General features: G+C 39.1%; 1 protein-coding gene across 1 annotated transcript in view; it reads left to right on the top strand.

Moving 5' to 3' along the window:
• Positions 1-18,102, top strand: part of LOC142665372 (oocyte zinc finger protein XlCOF7.1-like) — a 33,214-nt gene that overhangs the window by 7,358 nt on the left and 7,754 nt on the right. The window contains exons 5-6 of the mRNA XM_075845067.1: positions 1,907-2,004; positions 2,174-2,288. Coding sequence (XP_075701182.1) covers positions 1,907-2,004; positions 2,174-2,288 — 213 coding nt within the window. The remainder of the gene's footprint in view (positions 1-1,906; positions 2,005-2,173; positions 2,289-18,102) is intronic.

Below are 18,102 nucleotides of genomic sequence, written 5' to 3'. Positions count from 1 at the left end.
GCAACAGGCACTTGCTTCAAATAAGGAGTACTTTTAGGGGCACTCTCATTCGTGGCTCAAAGTGACACGTCAGATTGGAAAAATGGTTCTCCCTTAAAGAGGCTCTGTCACCAGATTTTGCAACCCCTATCTCATATTGCAGCAGATCAGCGATGCAATGGAGATAAGAGTAACGTTTTTTTTTTTTTTAAAAACGAGCATTTTTGGCCAAGTTATGACCATTTTTATATTTATGTAAATGAGGCTTTCTAAAGTACAACTGGGCGTGTTTACAGTAAAAGTACAACTGGGCGTGTATTATGTGTGTTACATCTGGGCGTGTTTACTTATTTTACTAGCTGGGCGTTCTGACGAGAAGTATCATCCACTTCTCTTCAGAACGCCCAGCTTCTGGCAGTGCAGACACAGCGTGTTCTCGAGAGATCACGCTGTGTCGTCACTCACTTCCTGCCCCAGGTCCTGCATCGTGTCGGCCACATCGGCACCAGAGGCTACAGTTGATTCTGCAGCAGCATCAGCGTTTGCAGGTAAGAAGCTACATCGACTTACCTGCAAACGCTGATGCTGCTGCAGAATCAACTGTAGCCTCTGGTGCCGATGTGTCCTCGCTCGTCCGACACGATGCAGGACCTGGGGCAGGAAGTGAGTGACGACACAGCGTGATCTCTCGAGAACACGCTGTGTCTCTGCACTGCCAGAAGCTGGGCGTTAACGAACAGAAGTGGATGATGCTGATTCGTCAGCATCATACACTCCCATTCCCAACTCCCAGCTAGTAAAAGAATTAAAAACGCCCCGATGTACGCACATAATACACGCCCAGTTGGACTTTTACTTTAAACACGCCCAGTTGGACTTTAGCAAGCCTCATTTGCATAAATACAAAAATGGTCATAACTTGGCCAAAAATGCTCGTTTTTTAAAAATAAAAACGTTACTGTAATCTACATTGCAGCGCCGATCTGCTGCAATAGCAGATAGGGGTTGCAAAATCTGGTGACAGAGCCTCTTTAAATAGGTCAAAACTGGCTGCAGCGGTAAGTGATTAAAGCCAGAAATGGTTCGGTACTTAAAAGCTGTAAATACTTGTTTACAAACTTTTTTCGATTTTACTTTAATTATACATTATTTGTTTTTTTTTTTGAGTTTTTTTTTTTTTTTTTATGATACATCTCTTATGTCTTCTCTATACACGGAAGCTGGATCATTCGCTATCAGCCTAATCCGTAAGTGAAGTGACCTGACCACTCGGATGGGAGCGGGTCCTGTGTATCCACGTTCTTCACCTTATATGTGATGGTAATTATTGTGATCCTGTGTGTTAGATACAGGACCCGCTCTCAGCTGAGTCGTCAGGTCACTTCACTTACGGATTCAGCTGATAGCAAATGATCCAGTTTTACATGAGACATAACAGCTGTATCTTAAAAACTAAAAAAAAAATGTTTTCTTAAAGTAAATTTTAAAAAAACGTGTTTAATCACCTAAAACCTATATATATATATATATATATATATATATGTGTTAATAAAAAGTAAAGGAAATATTGCCTATAAAGGTGTACATAGCCTTTAAGAGGCTAATACTCAGGTGCCGCCCTAACACTTTTTTTTTTTTGGGTGGCAGGGAACTCTTAAAATAGAGGGCCCCTGTGTCCCGCCACTTTCATGTGAACGTAGAAACCGATAAATACTACGGCGGAGCAGGGAGCCGTCAGCGCCCCGCCATTCGCTCTGGTAGGCCACAGTCTACTTTAGGCCTGCGGCTTACAAGGTGCAGGAACATCGACACAGGTGGTGAGGACCTCAACATTGTAACGTCGGCTCTGATCAATAGACATAGAAGTGTCTGATCTATAGACAGATATACATTAGTCATGTATTCAGTCACTGTGTGTTTCCTACAGATGGATCCAGTAGGAGAAATCCACCAGAGAGATGTCCCAGTCCTCTGTATTTCCAGGACTGCCCAGAGGATAATCACAATGTCCCAGAGAATCATCAGGTAGATGAAGCTGAGTCCTACACCAGATCTATATAGGGTGTGTGGAGCTATTTGGTCCTGCAGTCATAGATGTGGTCATAGATTTTGGTGTTTTTTTTTTTATGTTGATCTGTTAGATTCTTCGCACTCTCTGCTGTATTGTACTGAAATGTTACGTATGTGAAATCAGGGGGACGATCTGACCAATATTAAAGCGGAGGATGAAACAAAAGAAGAGCGGGTGAGGGGCGATCAACTGTGTCACAGTGAAGTGGAGGAGGAAATTCCAGGAGGTGTTACCACAGGTAAGTAATAATGAATTTAGAAAGTGAATTGGGAGGTTTGTTAAGGTGAGGTTCCTCCTTAGTTCTACATTACAGTAACACTTCAGATAATGTATTCTACATAGTGGAGGACCTGAGGGAGCTCTGACTGCACATAGAAGTTCTCTACAAGGTGTTCTATGAATCCGGTCATGCACTAGGCTTAGTATCAGACTTTGGGGGGGGGTGAACCAGCTGCAATTTAAATTTGGAGCCAATTACACAACTCCCTGAGGGTATTACATGATGGATAAATATCTGCCTGTGTTTCTCATCACTGAGGACACCATTAATCCTGGCCAAATCCCCAACTCCATTTGCTGAAATGCAGCCCCAAACTTGCAAGGAACCTTCACCATGCTTCACTGTTGCCTGCATATGCTCATTATTGTACTGCTCTCCAGTCCTTTGGCGAACAACCTGCCTTCTGTTACTGCCAAATATTTCACATTTTGCCTCATCAGTCCAGAGCCCCTGCTGCCATTTTTCTGCACCCCAGTTCCTATGATTTCGTGCATAGTTGAGTCGCTCGGCCTTCATTCCATATTGAAGGTATGGCGTTTTGGCCGCAATTCTTCCAAGAAGACCACATCTGGCCAGACTTCTCCAAACAGTAAATGGGTGTATGTGGGCCCCACTGGTTTCTGCCAGTTCTGAACTGATGGCATTGCTTGATATTGTGCTTACTTCCCTTTCTAAATCGGAAGATGTGCCTTTGATCTGCTGCAATAAATTTCCTTGGCCGACCACTACGTTCTACGGTCCTCAACGTTGCCATTTCTTTGTGCTTCTTCAAAAGAGCTTGAACAGAACATGTTGAAACCCCAGTCTGCTTTAAAATTTTTGCCTGGGAGCGACCTTGCTGATGCTACCTTGTGTCATGTTGCTGTTCTCGGTTGTGCCATGGTGGGCCTGTGACATGAAACTGTCTTCCACAACCTCAGCTTTGTAGTAGAGATTGGCTGTTCCTCCCCCAGTTTTAACCTCCTACACAGCTGTTACAGTTAATGACTGTGTTTCAACCCAAAATGAGGATCATTATCACTTGTTTGGTATAATTGGTTAATCGTACACCTGACTATAATCCTCCAAAATATGATTTTTTTTTGCAAGTGTACTTAGAACTGATGCTTTTTTGAAGGCAAAATATTAATTTGATTTAGATTTCTCTTCTGTTCATTCACTTTGTATTTTCTTAATTGATAAAAAAAATATTAACACTTCTATTTTTGAAAATATTCTTACTTTATAGTTTTTTTCACATCTGCCTTTTGCACAGGTGTGTGTGTGTGTGTGTGTGTGTGTGTATAGATAACACAGGATCCACCATTTATAATAGACTGACTCTTCCTGTTCTGTGGAGATCATTTCTCAGCAGACATCTCATTATCATCACAGGCAGAATTACACTGATAGATATAGAGATGAGATGAAGCAGAAAACACGGCGCCACATAGTGCAGGTTAACCAGGTAAAAAGTAGTAGATGAGAAGAGTAATACTAACCTTGTCACGATGATAAAAAAGCAATGGAGAGATAAAGATGCTGCTGCTGCCAGGACTCGAGACCGGTAATTCCAATGAAAAGACCGCTGAGGATGTGCTAGGTGAGCTGAAAAGGAGTCTCCGCAGGCGCTGCTGCACTTCAATAGGACCGAAAGGGCACAAAGTTCGGAAGAGTAATGGATGATGTACGGGAGAGTGGATAATAAATAAATTTATTGGTGATATGACTACGCGTTTCAATGCCGCACCGGCATCTTCATCAGGTCATGAAGGAACACACACAAGTACCTTGTTTAAATAGCTATGTAAACGTTGAAAAAACCCGCCAATGTGAACGAGGTCAGGGCGTTCCAATGACGTCATAGTTCAAAGGTTAAAAGAACAGATAATCACATCAATAGTAAAACATATAGCATATGATAGAAACAATTGCAGTACGATAATAGCAATATAAGGAAGAACATTGAATTAATAACGAGGAGTGTATCAAAACGAATGCTTTAAACAGCAAGCTAAAAAGCTAACCGGGGATAACCGGATAATCACAGATGCCAGTACAAATAGAACATATATAAATATAAACCACAGATAAATGTGAGGTATGGAGAACATATCTTTAGGTGCAAAAATGACATATGGAATGAAAGACATTTTGTCGGCACTGATTCTAAAACAGAAATATACAAATAAAAGAGCAATAATTCATATTTAAAAGGGGACACTATTCATAAACTAGACTTTGGGCATAGTGAACAAGCCGAAAGCAGTAATATATAAAAAAATATTATATACATGATATAGTGAAAAGGAAGAAATAAAAGCGATACCTTGGCTATAGAAAAATAGAACAGAATATCACATAATAAGAATTTTTTGAGATAAAAGTCCATTATAGAAAGTGTAAAAAATATACACATATTAACATACCTGTCGGAAAATGCCAGAGAAATAGTTGGAAAACAACCTTATATGTTTAAAAGAACAATGTCGGCAAAGACGGTGAATCGTAATTGATGGCACAACAAAATTAGAAAAAAACTGTGTCATGAGGGAAATTAAATGTAAGACATAACTGAAATTGTATCTGAGAGAGGAAGCACCAATAACTTATAAGAAAATGACAAAGAACTATGTATAGTATAAGGTTATAACAGGCTATATAGTAAATGTAAAGTCGGCAAAGGCGGTAAATGGTAATTAATAGCACAACGAAATTAAAAAAGAGCAATGTGTTCTGAATAAAATAAAACTAAGAATGTATCAGAAAAGGGGAGCACCCATAATGTACGGGAAAAAAACAAGCAATATGATAACCAAAATATGTATAATATAGTGTTATAACATCAATATGATAAGCGGTAAAATCGGCAAAAGCCGGTAAATCATAATTGATGGCACAAAAAGATTGAAAAAGGAGCAATATGTCGTGAAAGAAATTCAACATAAAAGAATGGGGATATATCATACAAAAAGAGTATCAATATTAATTATGTAGTAAGCGAACAATATATAGTAAAGGGGCGAATACCAATATGGTAATAATATAATGATAAATTAATAAATTAATATAAATCGGTAAAGGAAAATAAAATAAAATGAAAGGTATAATAATTATAATTGAGTATTCCCTAATCAAGGGTGGACTCTGATAAATCATTAAGGCCATCAGGTTGGAGGGTTTTCATTTTAAAAATCCAGTAATTTTCACGCTTACTGAATCGATTGGTAATATTGAGTGGAATATGCTCTATAGGCGTGATGAGTATGTCACTGAACTGGCTGTTGTGTGTGGTAAAAAAGTGTCGAGAGACACTATGTTTAAAAAAACCAGTGTTTATGTTAAATCTGTGATTATTGATCCTTGTCCGTAAGCATTGCGTAGTGCGGCCAATGTATTGGAGATGGCATGGACATTCCAACATATAAATAACAAAAGAGCTTCCACAATTAAGAAAGCTATTAATATTAAAGGATTCTTTGGTTACTGTAGATGTGGAGGCTTTATGAGTTATGTTGGTACAGCACATACACCGCTGTTGGCCACATTTATAAGAGCCAAGTGTCCTAGGGAGCAAAGTGGAACAGGGTACCATGGGATTTTTTAGTCTACTGGGTGCTAAAATGTTTTTAAGAGATTTTGATCTTCTATAGGTGACGATCGGTCTATCAGGTAATTCTGTCTTTAAAAAGGGATCATTTTTCAAGATGTACCAATGTTTATCCAGAACCTCTTGGATTTTTTTGTTTCCACTATTGAATGTTGTAATGAAATTATTACTGAAATTTTGTTTATTTTTAATTACTTTTTCTTGCTTAATGCATGAATCTTGGGAGAGTAGAGAGGCTTTATGACGTGCCCCTTTGATGAGACTCAAAGGAAAATTCTTTTCCCTGAATCTTTTTTCTAATAGATTACATTCTTCTGTAAAATCAGAGTCCGTTGTGCAGTTTTTTCTCACTCTTCTAAATTGTCCAAAGGGAACATTTTTTATCCATGGGGGATAATGGGCACTGTTAAAATTTTAAATAGCTATTTACATCAACCGATTTAAAATGTGTCTTTGTTGTGAATTTGTTAATACTGGTGTCAAAAGAAATGGTCAGTTCCAAAAAATCGATAGACAGAGCAGAAAAAGTGTGTGTAAAAGACAATCCTAAACTGTTCATATTTAGGGACTCAATAAAAGATCTAGCCTCAGTCATTGCCCAACCAGATGAAAAGAAGGTCGTCAATGTAACGCTTATAGAATAGAATTTTGCTTTTAAATGGGTAATCTTGATAAATATACAGGTCTTCAAAATGTCCCATATACAAATTGGCATAAGATGGCGCGAACCTTGAGCCCATGGCGCATCCTGGTACCCTCTTCCACTTTGCTCCCTAGGACACTTGGCTCTTATAAATGTGGCCGACAGCGGTGTATGTGCTGTACCAACATAACTCATAAAGCCTCCACCTACACATCTACAGTAACCAAAGAATCCTTTAATATTAATCGCTTTCTTAATTGTGGAAGCTCTTTTGTTGTTTATATGTTGGAATGTCCATGTCATCTCCAATACATTGGCCGCACTACGCAATGCTTACGGACAAGGATCAATAATCACAGATTTAACATAAACACTGGTTTTTTGAAACATAGTGTCTCTCGACACTTTTTTACCACACACAACAGCCAGTTCAGTAACATACTTATCACGCCTATAGAGCATATTCCACTCAATATTACCAATCGATTCAGTAAGCTTAAACAGCGTGAAAATTACTGGATTTTTAAAATGAAAACCCTCCAACCTGATGGCCTTAATGATGTATCAGAGTCCACCCTTGATTAGGGAATACTCAATTATAATTATTATACCTTTCATTTTATTTTCCTTTACCGATTTTATATTAATTTATCATTATATTATTACTATATTGGTATTCGCCCCTTTACTATATATTGTTTGCTTACTACATAATTAATATTGATACTCTTTTTGTATGATATATCCCCATTCTTTTATGTTGCATTTCTTTCACGACATATTGCTCCTTTTTCAATCTTTTTGTGCCATCAATTATGATTTACCGGCTTTTGCCGATTTTACCGCTTATCATATTGATGTTATAACACTATATTATACATATTTTGGTTATCATATTGCTTGTTTTTTTCCCGTACATTATGGGTGCTCCCCTTTTCTGATACATTCTTAGTTTTATTTTATTCAGAACACATTGCTCTTTTTTAATTTCGTTGTGCTATTAATTACCATTTACCGGCTTTGCCGACTTTACATTTACTATATAGCCTGTTATAACCTTATACTATACATAGTTCTTTGTCATTTTCTTATAAGTTATTGGTGCTTCCTCTCTCAGATACAATTTCAGTTATGTCTTACATTTAATTTCCCTCATGACACACTGTTTTTTTCTAATTTCGTTGTGCCATCAATTACGATTCACCGTCTTTGCCGACATTGTTCTTTTAAACATATAAGGTTGTTTTCCAACTATTTCTCTGGCATTTTCCGACAGGTATGTTAATATGTGTATATTTTTTACACTTTCTATAATGGACTTTTATCTCAAAAAATTCTTATTATGTGATATTCTGTTCTATTTTTCTATAGCCAAGGTATCGCTTTTATTTCTTCCTTTTCACTATATCATGTATATAATATTTTTTTATATATTACTGCTTTCGGCTTGTTCACTATGCCCAAAGTCTAGTTTATGAATAGTGTCCCCTTTTAAATATGAATTATTGCTCTTTTATTTGTATATTTCTGTTTTAGAATCAGTGCCGACAAAATGTCTTTCATTCCATATGTCATTTTTGCACCTAAAGATATGTTCTCCATACCTCACATTTATCTGTGGTTTATATATGTTCTATTTGTACTGGCATCTGTGATTATCCGGTTATCCCCGGTTAGCTTTTTAGCTTGCTGTTTAAAGCATTCGTTTTGATACACTCCTCGTTATTAATTCAATGTTCTTCCTTATATTGCTATTATCGTACTGCAATTGTTTCTATCATATGCTATGTTTTACTATTGATGTGATTATCTGTTCTTTTAACCTTTGAACTATGACGTCATTGGAACGCCCTGACCTTGTTCACATTGGCGGGTTTTTTCAACGTTTACATAGCTATTTAAACAAGGTACTTGTGTGTGTTCCTTCATGACCTGATGAAGATGCCGGTGCGGCATTGAAACGCGTAGTCATATCACCAATAAATATATTTATTATCCACTCTCCTGTACATCATCCATTACTCTTCCGAACTTTGTGCCCTTTCGGTCCTATTGAAGTGCAGCAGCGCCCGCGGAGACTCCTTTTCAGCTCACCTAGCACTGATAGATATAGATCACACAGGATCCACCATTCATAATAGACTGACTCTCCCTGTTCTGTAAAGATAATTTCTCAGCATTCATCTCAGTATCCTCATACAACTCATCAGTACAAGCAGGATTACACTGACAGGTAACACCTACAGTGAAGGAAATAAGTATTTGATCCCTTGCTGATTTTGTAAGTTTGCCCACTGTCAAAGACATGAACAGTCTAGAATTTTTAGGCTAGGTTAATTTTACCAGTGAGAGAGAGATTATATAAAAAAGAAGAAAATCACACAGTCCAAATTATATATATTCATTTGCATTGTGCACAGAGAAATAAGTATTTGATCCCCTACCAACCATTAAGAGTTCAGCCTCCTCCAGACCAGTTACACGCTCCAAATCAACTTGGTGCCTGCATTAAAGACAGCTGTCTTAAATGGTCACCTGTATAAAAGACTCCTGTCCACAGACTCAATTAAACAGTCTGACTCTAACCTCTACAACATGGGCAAGACCAAAGAGCTTTCTAAGGATGTCAGGGACAAGATCATAGACCGGCACAAGGCTGGAATAGGCTACAAAACCATAAGTAAGATGCTGGGTGAGAAGGAGACAACTGTTGGTGCAATAGTAAGAAAATGGAAGACATACAAAATGACTGTCAATCGACATCGATCTGGGGCTCCATGCAAAATCTCACCTCGTGGGGTATCCTTGATCCTGAGGAAGGTGAGAGCTCAGCTGAAAACTACACGGGGGGAACTTGTTAATGATCTCAAGGCAGCTTGGACCACAGTCACCAAGAAAACCATTGGTAACACATTACGCCGTAATGGATTAAAATCCTGCAGTGCCCGCAAGGTCCCCCTGCTCAAGAAGGCACATGTACAGGCCCGTCTGAAGTTTGCAAATGAACATCTGGATGATTCTGAGAGTGATTGGGAGAAGGTGCTGTGATCAGATGAGACTAAAATTTAGCTCTTTGGCATTAACTCAACTCGCCGTGTTTGGAGGAAGAGAAATGCTGCCTATTACCCAAAGAACACCGTCCCCACTGTCAAGCATGGAGGTGGAAACATTATGTTTTGGGGGTGTTTCTCTGCTAAGGGCACAGGACTACTTCACCGCATCAATGGGAGAATGGATGGAGCCATGTACCGTCAAATCCTGAGTGACAACCTCCTTCCCTCCACTAGGACATTAAAAATGGCTCGTGGCTGGGTCTTCCAGCACGACAATGACCCGAAACATACAGCCAAGGCAACAAAGGAGTGGCTCAAAAAGAAGCACATTAAGGTCATGGAGTGGCCTAGCCAGTCTCCAGACCTTAATCCCATCGAAAATTTATGGAGGGAGCTGAAGATCCGAGTTGTCAAGCGACAGCCTCGAAATCTTAATGATTTACAGATGATCTGCAAAGAGGAGTGGGCCAAAATTCCATCTAACGTGTGCAAACCTCATCAACTACAAAAGAACGTCTGACTGCTGTGCTTGCCAACAAGGGTTTTGCCACCAAGTATCAAGTCTTGTTTGCCAAAGGGATCAAATACTTATTTCTCTGTGCACAATGCAAATAAATATATATATATATATATATATATATATATATATATAATTTTGATAATGTGGTTTTCTGGTTTTTTCTTTTTATATATAATCTCTCTCACTGGTAAAATTAACCTAGCCTAAAAATTCTAGACTGTTCATGTCTTTGACAGTGGGCAAACTCACAAAATCAGCAAGGGATCAAATACTTATTTCCTTCACTGTATATATGGATAACACAGGATCCACCATTGACAATAGGTGATGGGCATAGCTCACCTCCTCCCCCTCCCTGCACAATGACCTCTGCACAGGTCACAGAACATGCATAGAAAACTGTCCCATATAAGCCAATGTGTCGGCTCCAGACTACTGTTTCCTACGGTCCATGTGGCTGCTGTAAAGCATATCTCTAAATTCTGTTGACCGCAAATGAGGCGAGGTGGCTACATCATAATCATGTACAGAGGATAGAATAAGAAACCCATACTAATCCGTTTTATTTTTTGTGGTGGTGTTTTGTTGTTTGTTTTTTTTTTGTTGCATTCACCATGCGGTTTAACCCCTTCAGGACTGAGCCTATTTTGGCCTTCAGGACAAAGCCGATTTTTAAAATCTGACGTCCCTTTTATGTGGTTATAACTCTAAATGCTTTTACCTATCCAAGTTATTCTGAGATTGTTTTCTCGTGACACATTGTACTTGTCAGAAACATGTCAGATTTGAAAAAATAGGCTGCATCCACAAGGCCAAAACAGGCTGTGTCCTACCGCAAAATGTTTTTTCTTTTTACCGGGACACATGGGCCTTCTTTTTTTTATTTAAAATTGAAGTGTGTGTGTGTGTGTGTGTGTGTATATGTATATATATATATACACACCGTGCCCACCAAAAGTTCCGGAATGCCCTCATAACTTTTGAACGGCTCGAGGTAGAGGCTTGAAATATTGTGGGATTTAATGGGGGTCATAAAATCTACCAGTTAATGGAAAAAAAACACCCCACCCCTTGGGGCGGTGGGGTGGGCCGGCTCAGCAAAATATTAAATGGCACGGGGGGGGTCGAGTGGGTGCTCATTTGAAACCTCCTTTCAATACGAAAACAATGCAGCAATCGATTTTGAGATAGGATATTTTTTTTTTGCTGAGATATTTAAAGAGGCTCTGACACCACATTATAAGTGCCCTAAATTGTACATAATATGATCGGCGCTGTAATGTAGATTACAGCAGTATTTTTTTATTTAGAAAAATGATCATTTTCGATTGACTTATAATCTATTTTAGCTTTATGTTAATGACTTTCTTAATGCCCAACTGGGCATATTTTACTTTTTGACCAAGTGGGCATTGTGGAGAGAAGTGTATGACGCTGACCAATCCGCGTCATACACTTCTCCCCATTCATTTACACAGCACACAGTGATCTTACTAGATCACTATGTGCAGCATAAACACACATTAACGTTGCTCAAGTGTCCTGAGAGTTAATAGACATCACTACCAACTAGGACGTGATGTCTATTCACAATCCTGACACTTCGCTAACGGCCAGCGGGAGAACCAGGAGATGGAAGTAGGGCGTGGGTGAGTCCGTAGTGACATTACATTATACTACCTGCATACACCTGCTGCTCTCCTCAGTCACCTCTAAACCCTAGGGTCCTGATAATCAGTCATTAAGGAAACAGTCAGCAAAGCTGTGCGTGCGCGCGCTGCAGAGCTGTGTCCTATTTTTGTTCAGGGGAGTATGCACGGGCGGCGCTGATCCTACATAGCCGCTTATCACCTGTTTTGACGAATCAGCGGTGAGCACACACACACACACACACACACACACACACACACACACACACGCGCGCAAATCCCCCCTAACATGCAACTGCGCCACACACAATCCCACCCCACTGTTCTTTTATATGCAACACTTCTTTTTTTTAAATTTGCGTAAAAAAACTAAGGGCTCGCTTTCCCATTGATGTAAATGGGAAGCTTAATCAAGCGTTTGACGCTTTTTTCACGTTTTTTTTAATGCATTTTGTGTGTGCTTTCTGACGCATAATTAGGACTCCCATGGACTATGGGAACATTTCGCACGTTTTACGTGCAAAGGAATCGACGACACTTTATTTACACAACGCGTTTTTTAAAAACACGTGTGTAAAAAAGCGTGTTGTATGTACTAACGGCACGTTTTACCAATTATATAAATGAAAAGCGTAATCGAGCGTTTTTTGATGCGGTTTTTGGCACGTAAAATGCGCAAACAAAACGTGTTAAGTACACGCCGTGTGAACTGGTCAACTGCAAAGTCATTCACTTGACTTTCATCATTCTTAGGGCATGTGCGCACACAAAATCAAAAACGTCTGACAATACGGAGCTGTTTTAAAAGGAAAACTGCTCCTGATTTTCAGACTTTCTTTTAGCAACTCCACGTCGGAACAGAACGCCGTATTTCCCATTGAAATCAATGGGCAGATGTTTGGAGGCGTTCTGCTTCCGATTTTTACGGCCAGAAAATAAGCCGTGTGAACATACCCTTAGGTTATGTGCACACGTAGTGTTTTCAGCCGTTTTTCGGGCTGTGAACGTCCCGAAAAACAGCTGAAAAATTGGAAGCAGATCTGCCCATTGATTTCAATGGGAAATATGGCGCTCTGTTCCGACGGGGCGTTTTTTTTTACACGTCATTTTAAAAAAACGGCACAAAGACGCCCGTGCATGTCACTTCTTGGGACGTTTTTGGAGCCGTTTTTTCATTGACTCTCTATATAAAAACAGCTAAAAAAACGGCAGCGGAAACCGCAAGTTCGATTTAAAAAAAACGGCTGAAAATCAGTAGCTGTTTTCCCTTGAAAACCACTCGACGTTTTTTTAGTAAGCGTGTCTACATACCCATAGACTTTTGGTGTGTCCTATAGCTCCTGCCAGCTGCCATTTGTACAATCCCTCCCAAAACGTCAGCTGGACAATGCTTAGCAATTTGAAGACACCTTTTTCTGGCTTGTGGCCAAAAAATAGGGATGGGGTGGGATTCGATTCCCTTTCACATTTACGGCAGCTGTGAGTCAGTTTGCTTTGCCTTATTCACCTTTCTGTAATTCTGGGAAGTGCTCCCTCTGGTGGCCAACATAGGAAAACATGTCAAATTATTTAATTTTTAATACTTTCCACCATGTGGAAGAAAAAAAAAATACAGCAAAAAACTTAAAACATAATAGAAATAAGAAACTTAAAGGGAAGGTGTCATTATTTTTTTTTTTTTTTATCATATTGCTTTTAATATATTAACATAAATTTTATTTACACCGTGTTCCAAATTACTATGCACATTGGATTTAAGTGTCATAAACATTTAATTATTAGTTTTTCAATTAAACTCATGGATGGTATTGTGTCTTCGGGCTCTTTGGATCATTGTAATCAATCTCAGCCACCTGTGATAATTAGTTTGCCAGGTGTGCCCAATCAAAGCAAAACTACTTAAGAAGGATGTTCCACATTATTAAGCAGGCCACAGGTTTCAAGCAATATGGGAAAGAAAAAGGATCTCTCTGCTGCCGAAAAGCGTGAAATAGTGCAATACCTTGGACAAGGTATGAAAACATTGGATATTTCAAGAAAACTTAAACTGGGCGTGTTTTTACTTTTTACCAACTGGGCGTTGTACAGAGAAGTGTATGATGCTGACCAATCAGCGTCAGACACTTCTCATTGTTCCAGCCCAGCTTCTTTCACTGCACAATCACACTGTGCCATGGATCACGCTGGGCTGGAACAATGAGAAGTGTCTGACGCTGATTGGTCAGCGTCATACACTCCTCTGTACAACGCCCAGTTGGTCATTAAGAAATGAATTAGCATAAATCTAAAATTGCTCATAACTTGCTCAAAAATGTTTGTTTTTCAAAATAAAAAACCACTGCTGTTATCTACATTACAGCGCCGATCAGATTATATAGGAGATAGGGCACTTATAATCTGGTGACAGAGCCTCTTTAAGCGTGATCATCGTACTGTGAAAAGATTTGTGGCTGATTCAGAGTACAGACGGGTTCGTTCAGATTAGGGCATAATGAGGAAGGTTTCTGCCAGACAAATTAATAGGATTAGGAGAGCAGCTGCTAAAATGCCATTGCAAAGCAGCAAACAGGTATTTGAAGCCTCTGGTGCCTCTGGAGTCCCGCGAACCTCAAGGTGTAGGATCCTTCAGAGGTTTGCAAGTGTGCATAAAGCTATTATTCGGCCACCTCTAAACAATGCTCACAAGCAGAAACGGTTGCAATGGGCTCAGAAATACATGAAGACTAATGTTTACTGAGGAGTGCCGTGCAACCCTGGATGGTCCAGATGGATGGAGTAGTGGATGGTTGGTGAATGGCCACCATGTCCCAACAAGGCTGCGACGTCAGCAAGGAGGTGGCGGAGTCATCTTTTGGGCTGGAATCATGGGGAGAGAGCGAGTAGGCCCCTTTAGGGTGCCTGATGGTGTGAAAATTACCTCTGCAAAGTACGTAGAGTTTATGACTGACCACTTTCTTCCGTGGTACAAAAAGAAGAACCGTGCCTTCCGTAGTATAATTATCTTCATGCATGACAATGCACCATCCCATGCTGCAAAGAATACCTCTGTGTCATTGGCTGCTATGGGCATAAAAGGAGAGAAACTCATGGTGTGGCCCCCATGTTCCCCTGACCTCAACCCTATTGAGAACCTTTGGAGCATCCTCAAGCAAAATATCTATGAGGGTGGGAGGCAGTTCACATCAAAACAGAAGCTCTGGGAGGCTATTCTGACATCCTGCAAAGATATTCAAGCAGAAACTGCCCAAATACTCACAAATTCAATGGGTGCAAGAATTGTGAAGGTGATATCAAAGAAGGGGTCCTATGTTAACATGTAACTTGGCCTGTTACGTTTTTTTTTTGATTGAAAGAGCTTTTGATTTCTGTAAATATGACCACCTGATGCTGCAAGTTAAACAAATGACCATTTTAGTTCTCTTTACAACCTTTTAAATGTTTTGATCTCTGTTGTGCATAATAATTTGAAACCGTGCATTTTGAGTTTTTTTACTTCTAAAAAAAAATCTGTTGTCATTAGGAGATTTGTTGAATAAAATTTGCATTATACTCCAACGATTGTGTCAACATATGTCTCATGGGACTATAAAATATGTGGGCTGTCACCAGCAAGTGCGGATTTTTGAACTCCCCAGTAACAATAGAAACTCCAAATAATATCAAGTAGAACACAAGAGAAAGAAGGAGTCAGAAACTATTGAAAAAATATATAAATTGCCAAAGGCATAGAAAAATACAAATTTTATTGGACAATACAAATAACATGATCAAAATAGACTACAAATCGAAAGAACTGTATATCTCCAATGGTATAGGAGGGGAACTAGGGTCACAGTAGTAGAACAAATAACAATACAGAGAACAGCTTCTATCAGTCGCTTTAGGTAGTTATAATGTAGTTAATACAAAAAGAACGAAGGTTGTCTCCAGACATATACAATGCTACTACTTATCATCAAAAACGATACTTCTAATAACAGGTAGTGAGAAAGGCACACAGTGGTAAGCAGAGAAAATCTCCATCTGGTCACACCTGTTATCTAAATAGACACAGGGTATTTAGACTGAGCCTGTCTTAAGCATAAGCAGTGTATCGATAAATATGTAGATGGTATTACAGGTATTGGGTTAGTACTAGCGCTATCTTTACTGCAAACTTAATACCTGTAATACCATCTACATATTTATCGATACACTGCTTATGCTTAAGACAGGCTCAGTCTAAATACCCTGTGTCTATTTAGATAACAGGTGTGACCAGATGGAGATTTTCTCTGCTTACCACTGTGTGCCTTTCTCACTACCTGTTATTAGAAGTATCGTTTTTGATGATAAGTAGTAGCATTGTATATGTCTGGAGACAACCTTCGTTCTTTTTGTATTAACTACATTATAACTACCTAAAGCGACTGATAGAAGCTGTTCTCTGTATTGTTATTTGTTCTACTACTGTGACCCTAGTTCCCCTCCTATACCATTGGAGATATACAGTTCTTTCGATTTGTAGTCTATTTTGATCATGTTATTTGTATTGTCCAATAAAATTTGTATTTTTCTATGCCTTTGGCAATTTATATATTTTTTCAATAGTTTCTGACTCCTTCTTTCTCTTGTGTTCTACTTGATACTCCAACGATTGATGGCTTGAAGATTATACCGACTGTCATTTGCATCGACTATTTAGGAAAATCAGCGAAAAATAACATTTGCATAATAATTTGGAATGCAGTGTATTTGTGTTCTCGTGTTCTACTTTTTACTTTGTACTTGCTTTTACTTCTCTATGCGGGCTGCCATTTTTTTTCCATCTCTGTATGTGTCGATTAATGACACATACAGAGCTGGAATACGGCACATACAACCCTATAGAGAATGCGAACGGGAGCCGTTCCATTCTCTGCAGCGTACGCCGTCTGTGTAGGAACGGCGCATGTTCCGCTCCCACACAAACCAAAACAAAGCTAGTTCGCAGAGCGAAATCCGGTGCCGCTTCCGGACAGTAAGATGACTACTTCCGGCTGAGGCTTCCGGCCATTTGTTCAAGGAGCGAAGGCACAAAGAATAGGAGCGGAGGCGGTAGCAGGAGCAGGCAATTTATGTTCGTGTATGTTCATGTAATACTGTCTGCTGAGCACTGTATCTAATCCTCCTACACTGTGCAGTCGCTCAGAAAATGGCGGCACACAGTGTAGGAGGTTTGAAGATTCAAACCCCTCCTTCTCCTGGCACTAGCCAGAATAAGGGAGGGGGGATTGTGTGAGGACACTAGAGAGAGTGACTACCCCAAATTTTCAGCATAAAGCAATGAGGTTGCCTTACCACATTGACCATGCTGCAATTTTGGGAACTTCTACCTCTAGTGGCCAGCACATGGAAATGTTATAAATTAGAATCTAATTTATAATATTTCCTGACTTGTGAAAAAAATTAAAACAATGTATAATCACTTCAATACTAATTGTTTAACTAGAAAAAAAAAAAATTCTAGTGACACATTCCCTTTAAAAAAAAAAAAAAAAAGGTTTTATTCGTGATATATTCCCTTTAAGTAGTAAACCAAAGTGTTAAACCAAAATATGTTTTTTATATTTTAGATTCTTCAAAGTAGCCCCCTTTTGCTTTGACAGATTAGCACCCTTGAGTCGCTGGTTCAAGTCCACTAGAGGGACTAATAAAAATAGTTAAATAATGTTTCTTTTAGATCGATGCAATGAAGAGGAATTTGATTAACTCTCCTCACGTCTCTTTTGTTAGAGATGCCCCCTTCATAAAACAAAGTATTCAATTGGGCAGTGTGTCAGACCCCTTATTCAGCTGACTGCTATCTCTGATTCGATTCTTCTCCAATTCCGGCTGTTATTGCAGGATTATCAATCACAGCCACACACTCACACATTTGTGCCTGTGGAATTATGATAAAGTACATGTATGGCTTTGTGCAGGAACTGCATACCACCAATGACGTACATGTATTGCATTTTGCGGAAATGGGTTAACCTGTTAAGGACCAGGCACACTTTAGCTATTGTTAGGCTATAATGTTTTTATTTATTGGGCTAGCGACATGATTTATTTTGTATTGAATTTTTTTCATAATCAATGCAGGTTTTTTTTTTTTTCTTAAAATTTTTCATAGTCTTAATTTTTGCTTTTTCAGAATTTTTAGGCTGACAATATAGTGTTATACTAAAATAGACTTTATTTTTGTTAGTCATTGTCTAGTGTAAATTTTGATATGTTGTCTACTTTAGGGTAATGGTGTCAGGGCTGGTGTTACCACATTGAATTGGCGAGGGGGGCGTTTTTTAAGGGGGGTGT

Source organism: Rhinoderma darwinii, chromosome 1 (assembly GCF_050947455.1).
Source record: "Rhinoderma darwinii isolate aRhiDar2 chromosome 1, aRhiDar2.hap1, whole genome shotgun sequence".
In the NCBI taxonomy this organism is placed as follows: Eukaryota; Metazoa; Chordata; class Amphibia; order Anura; family Rhinodermatidae; genus Rhinoderma; species Rhinoderma darwinii.
This window is presented reverse-complemented; position numbering and strand designations above follow the sequence as displayed.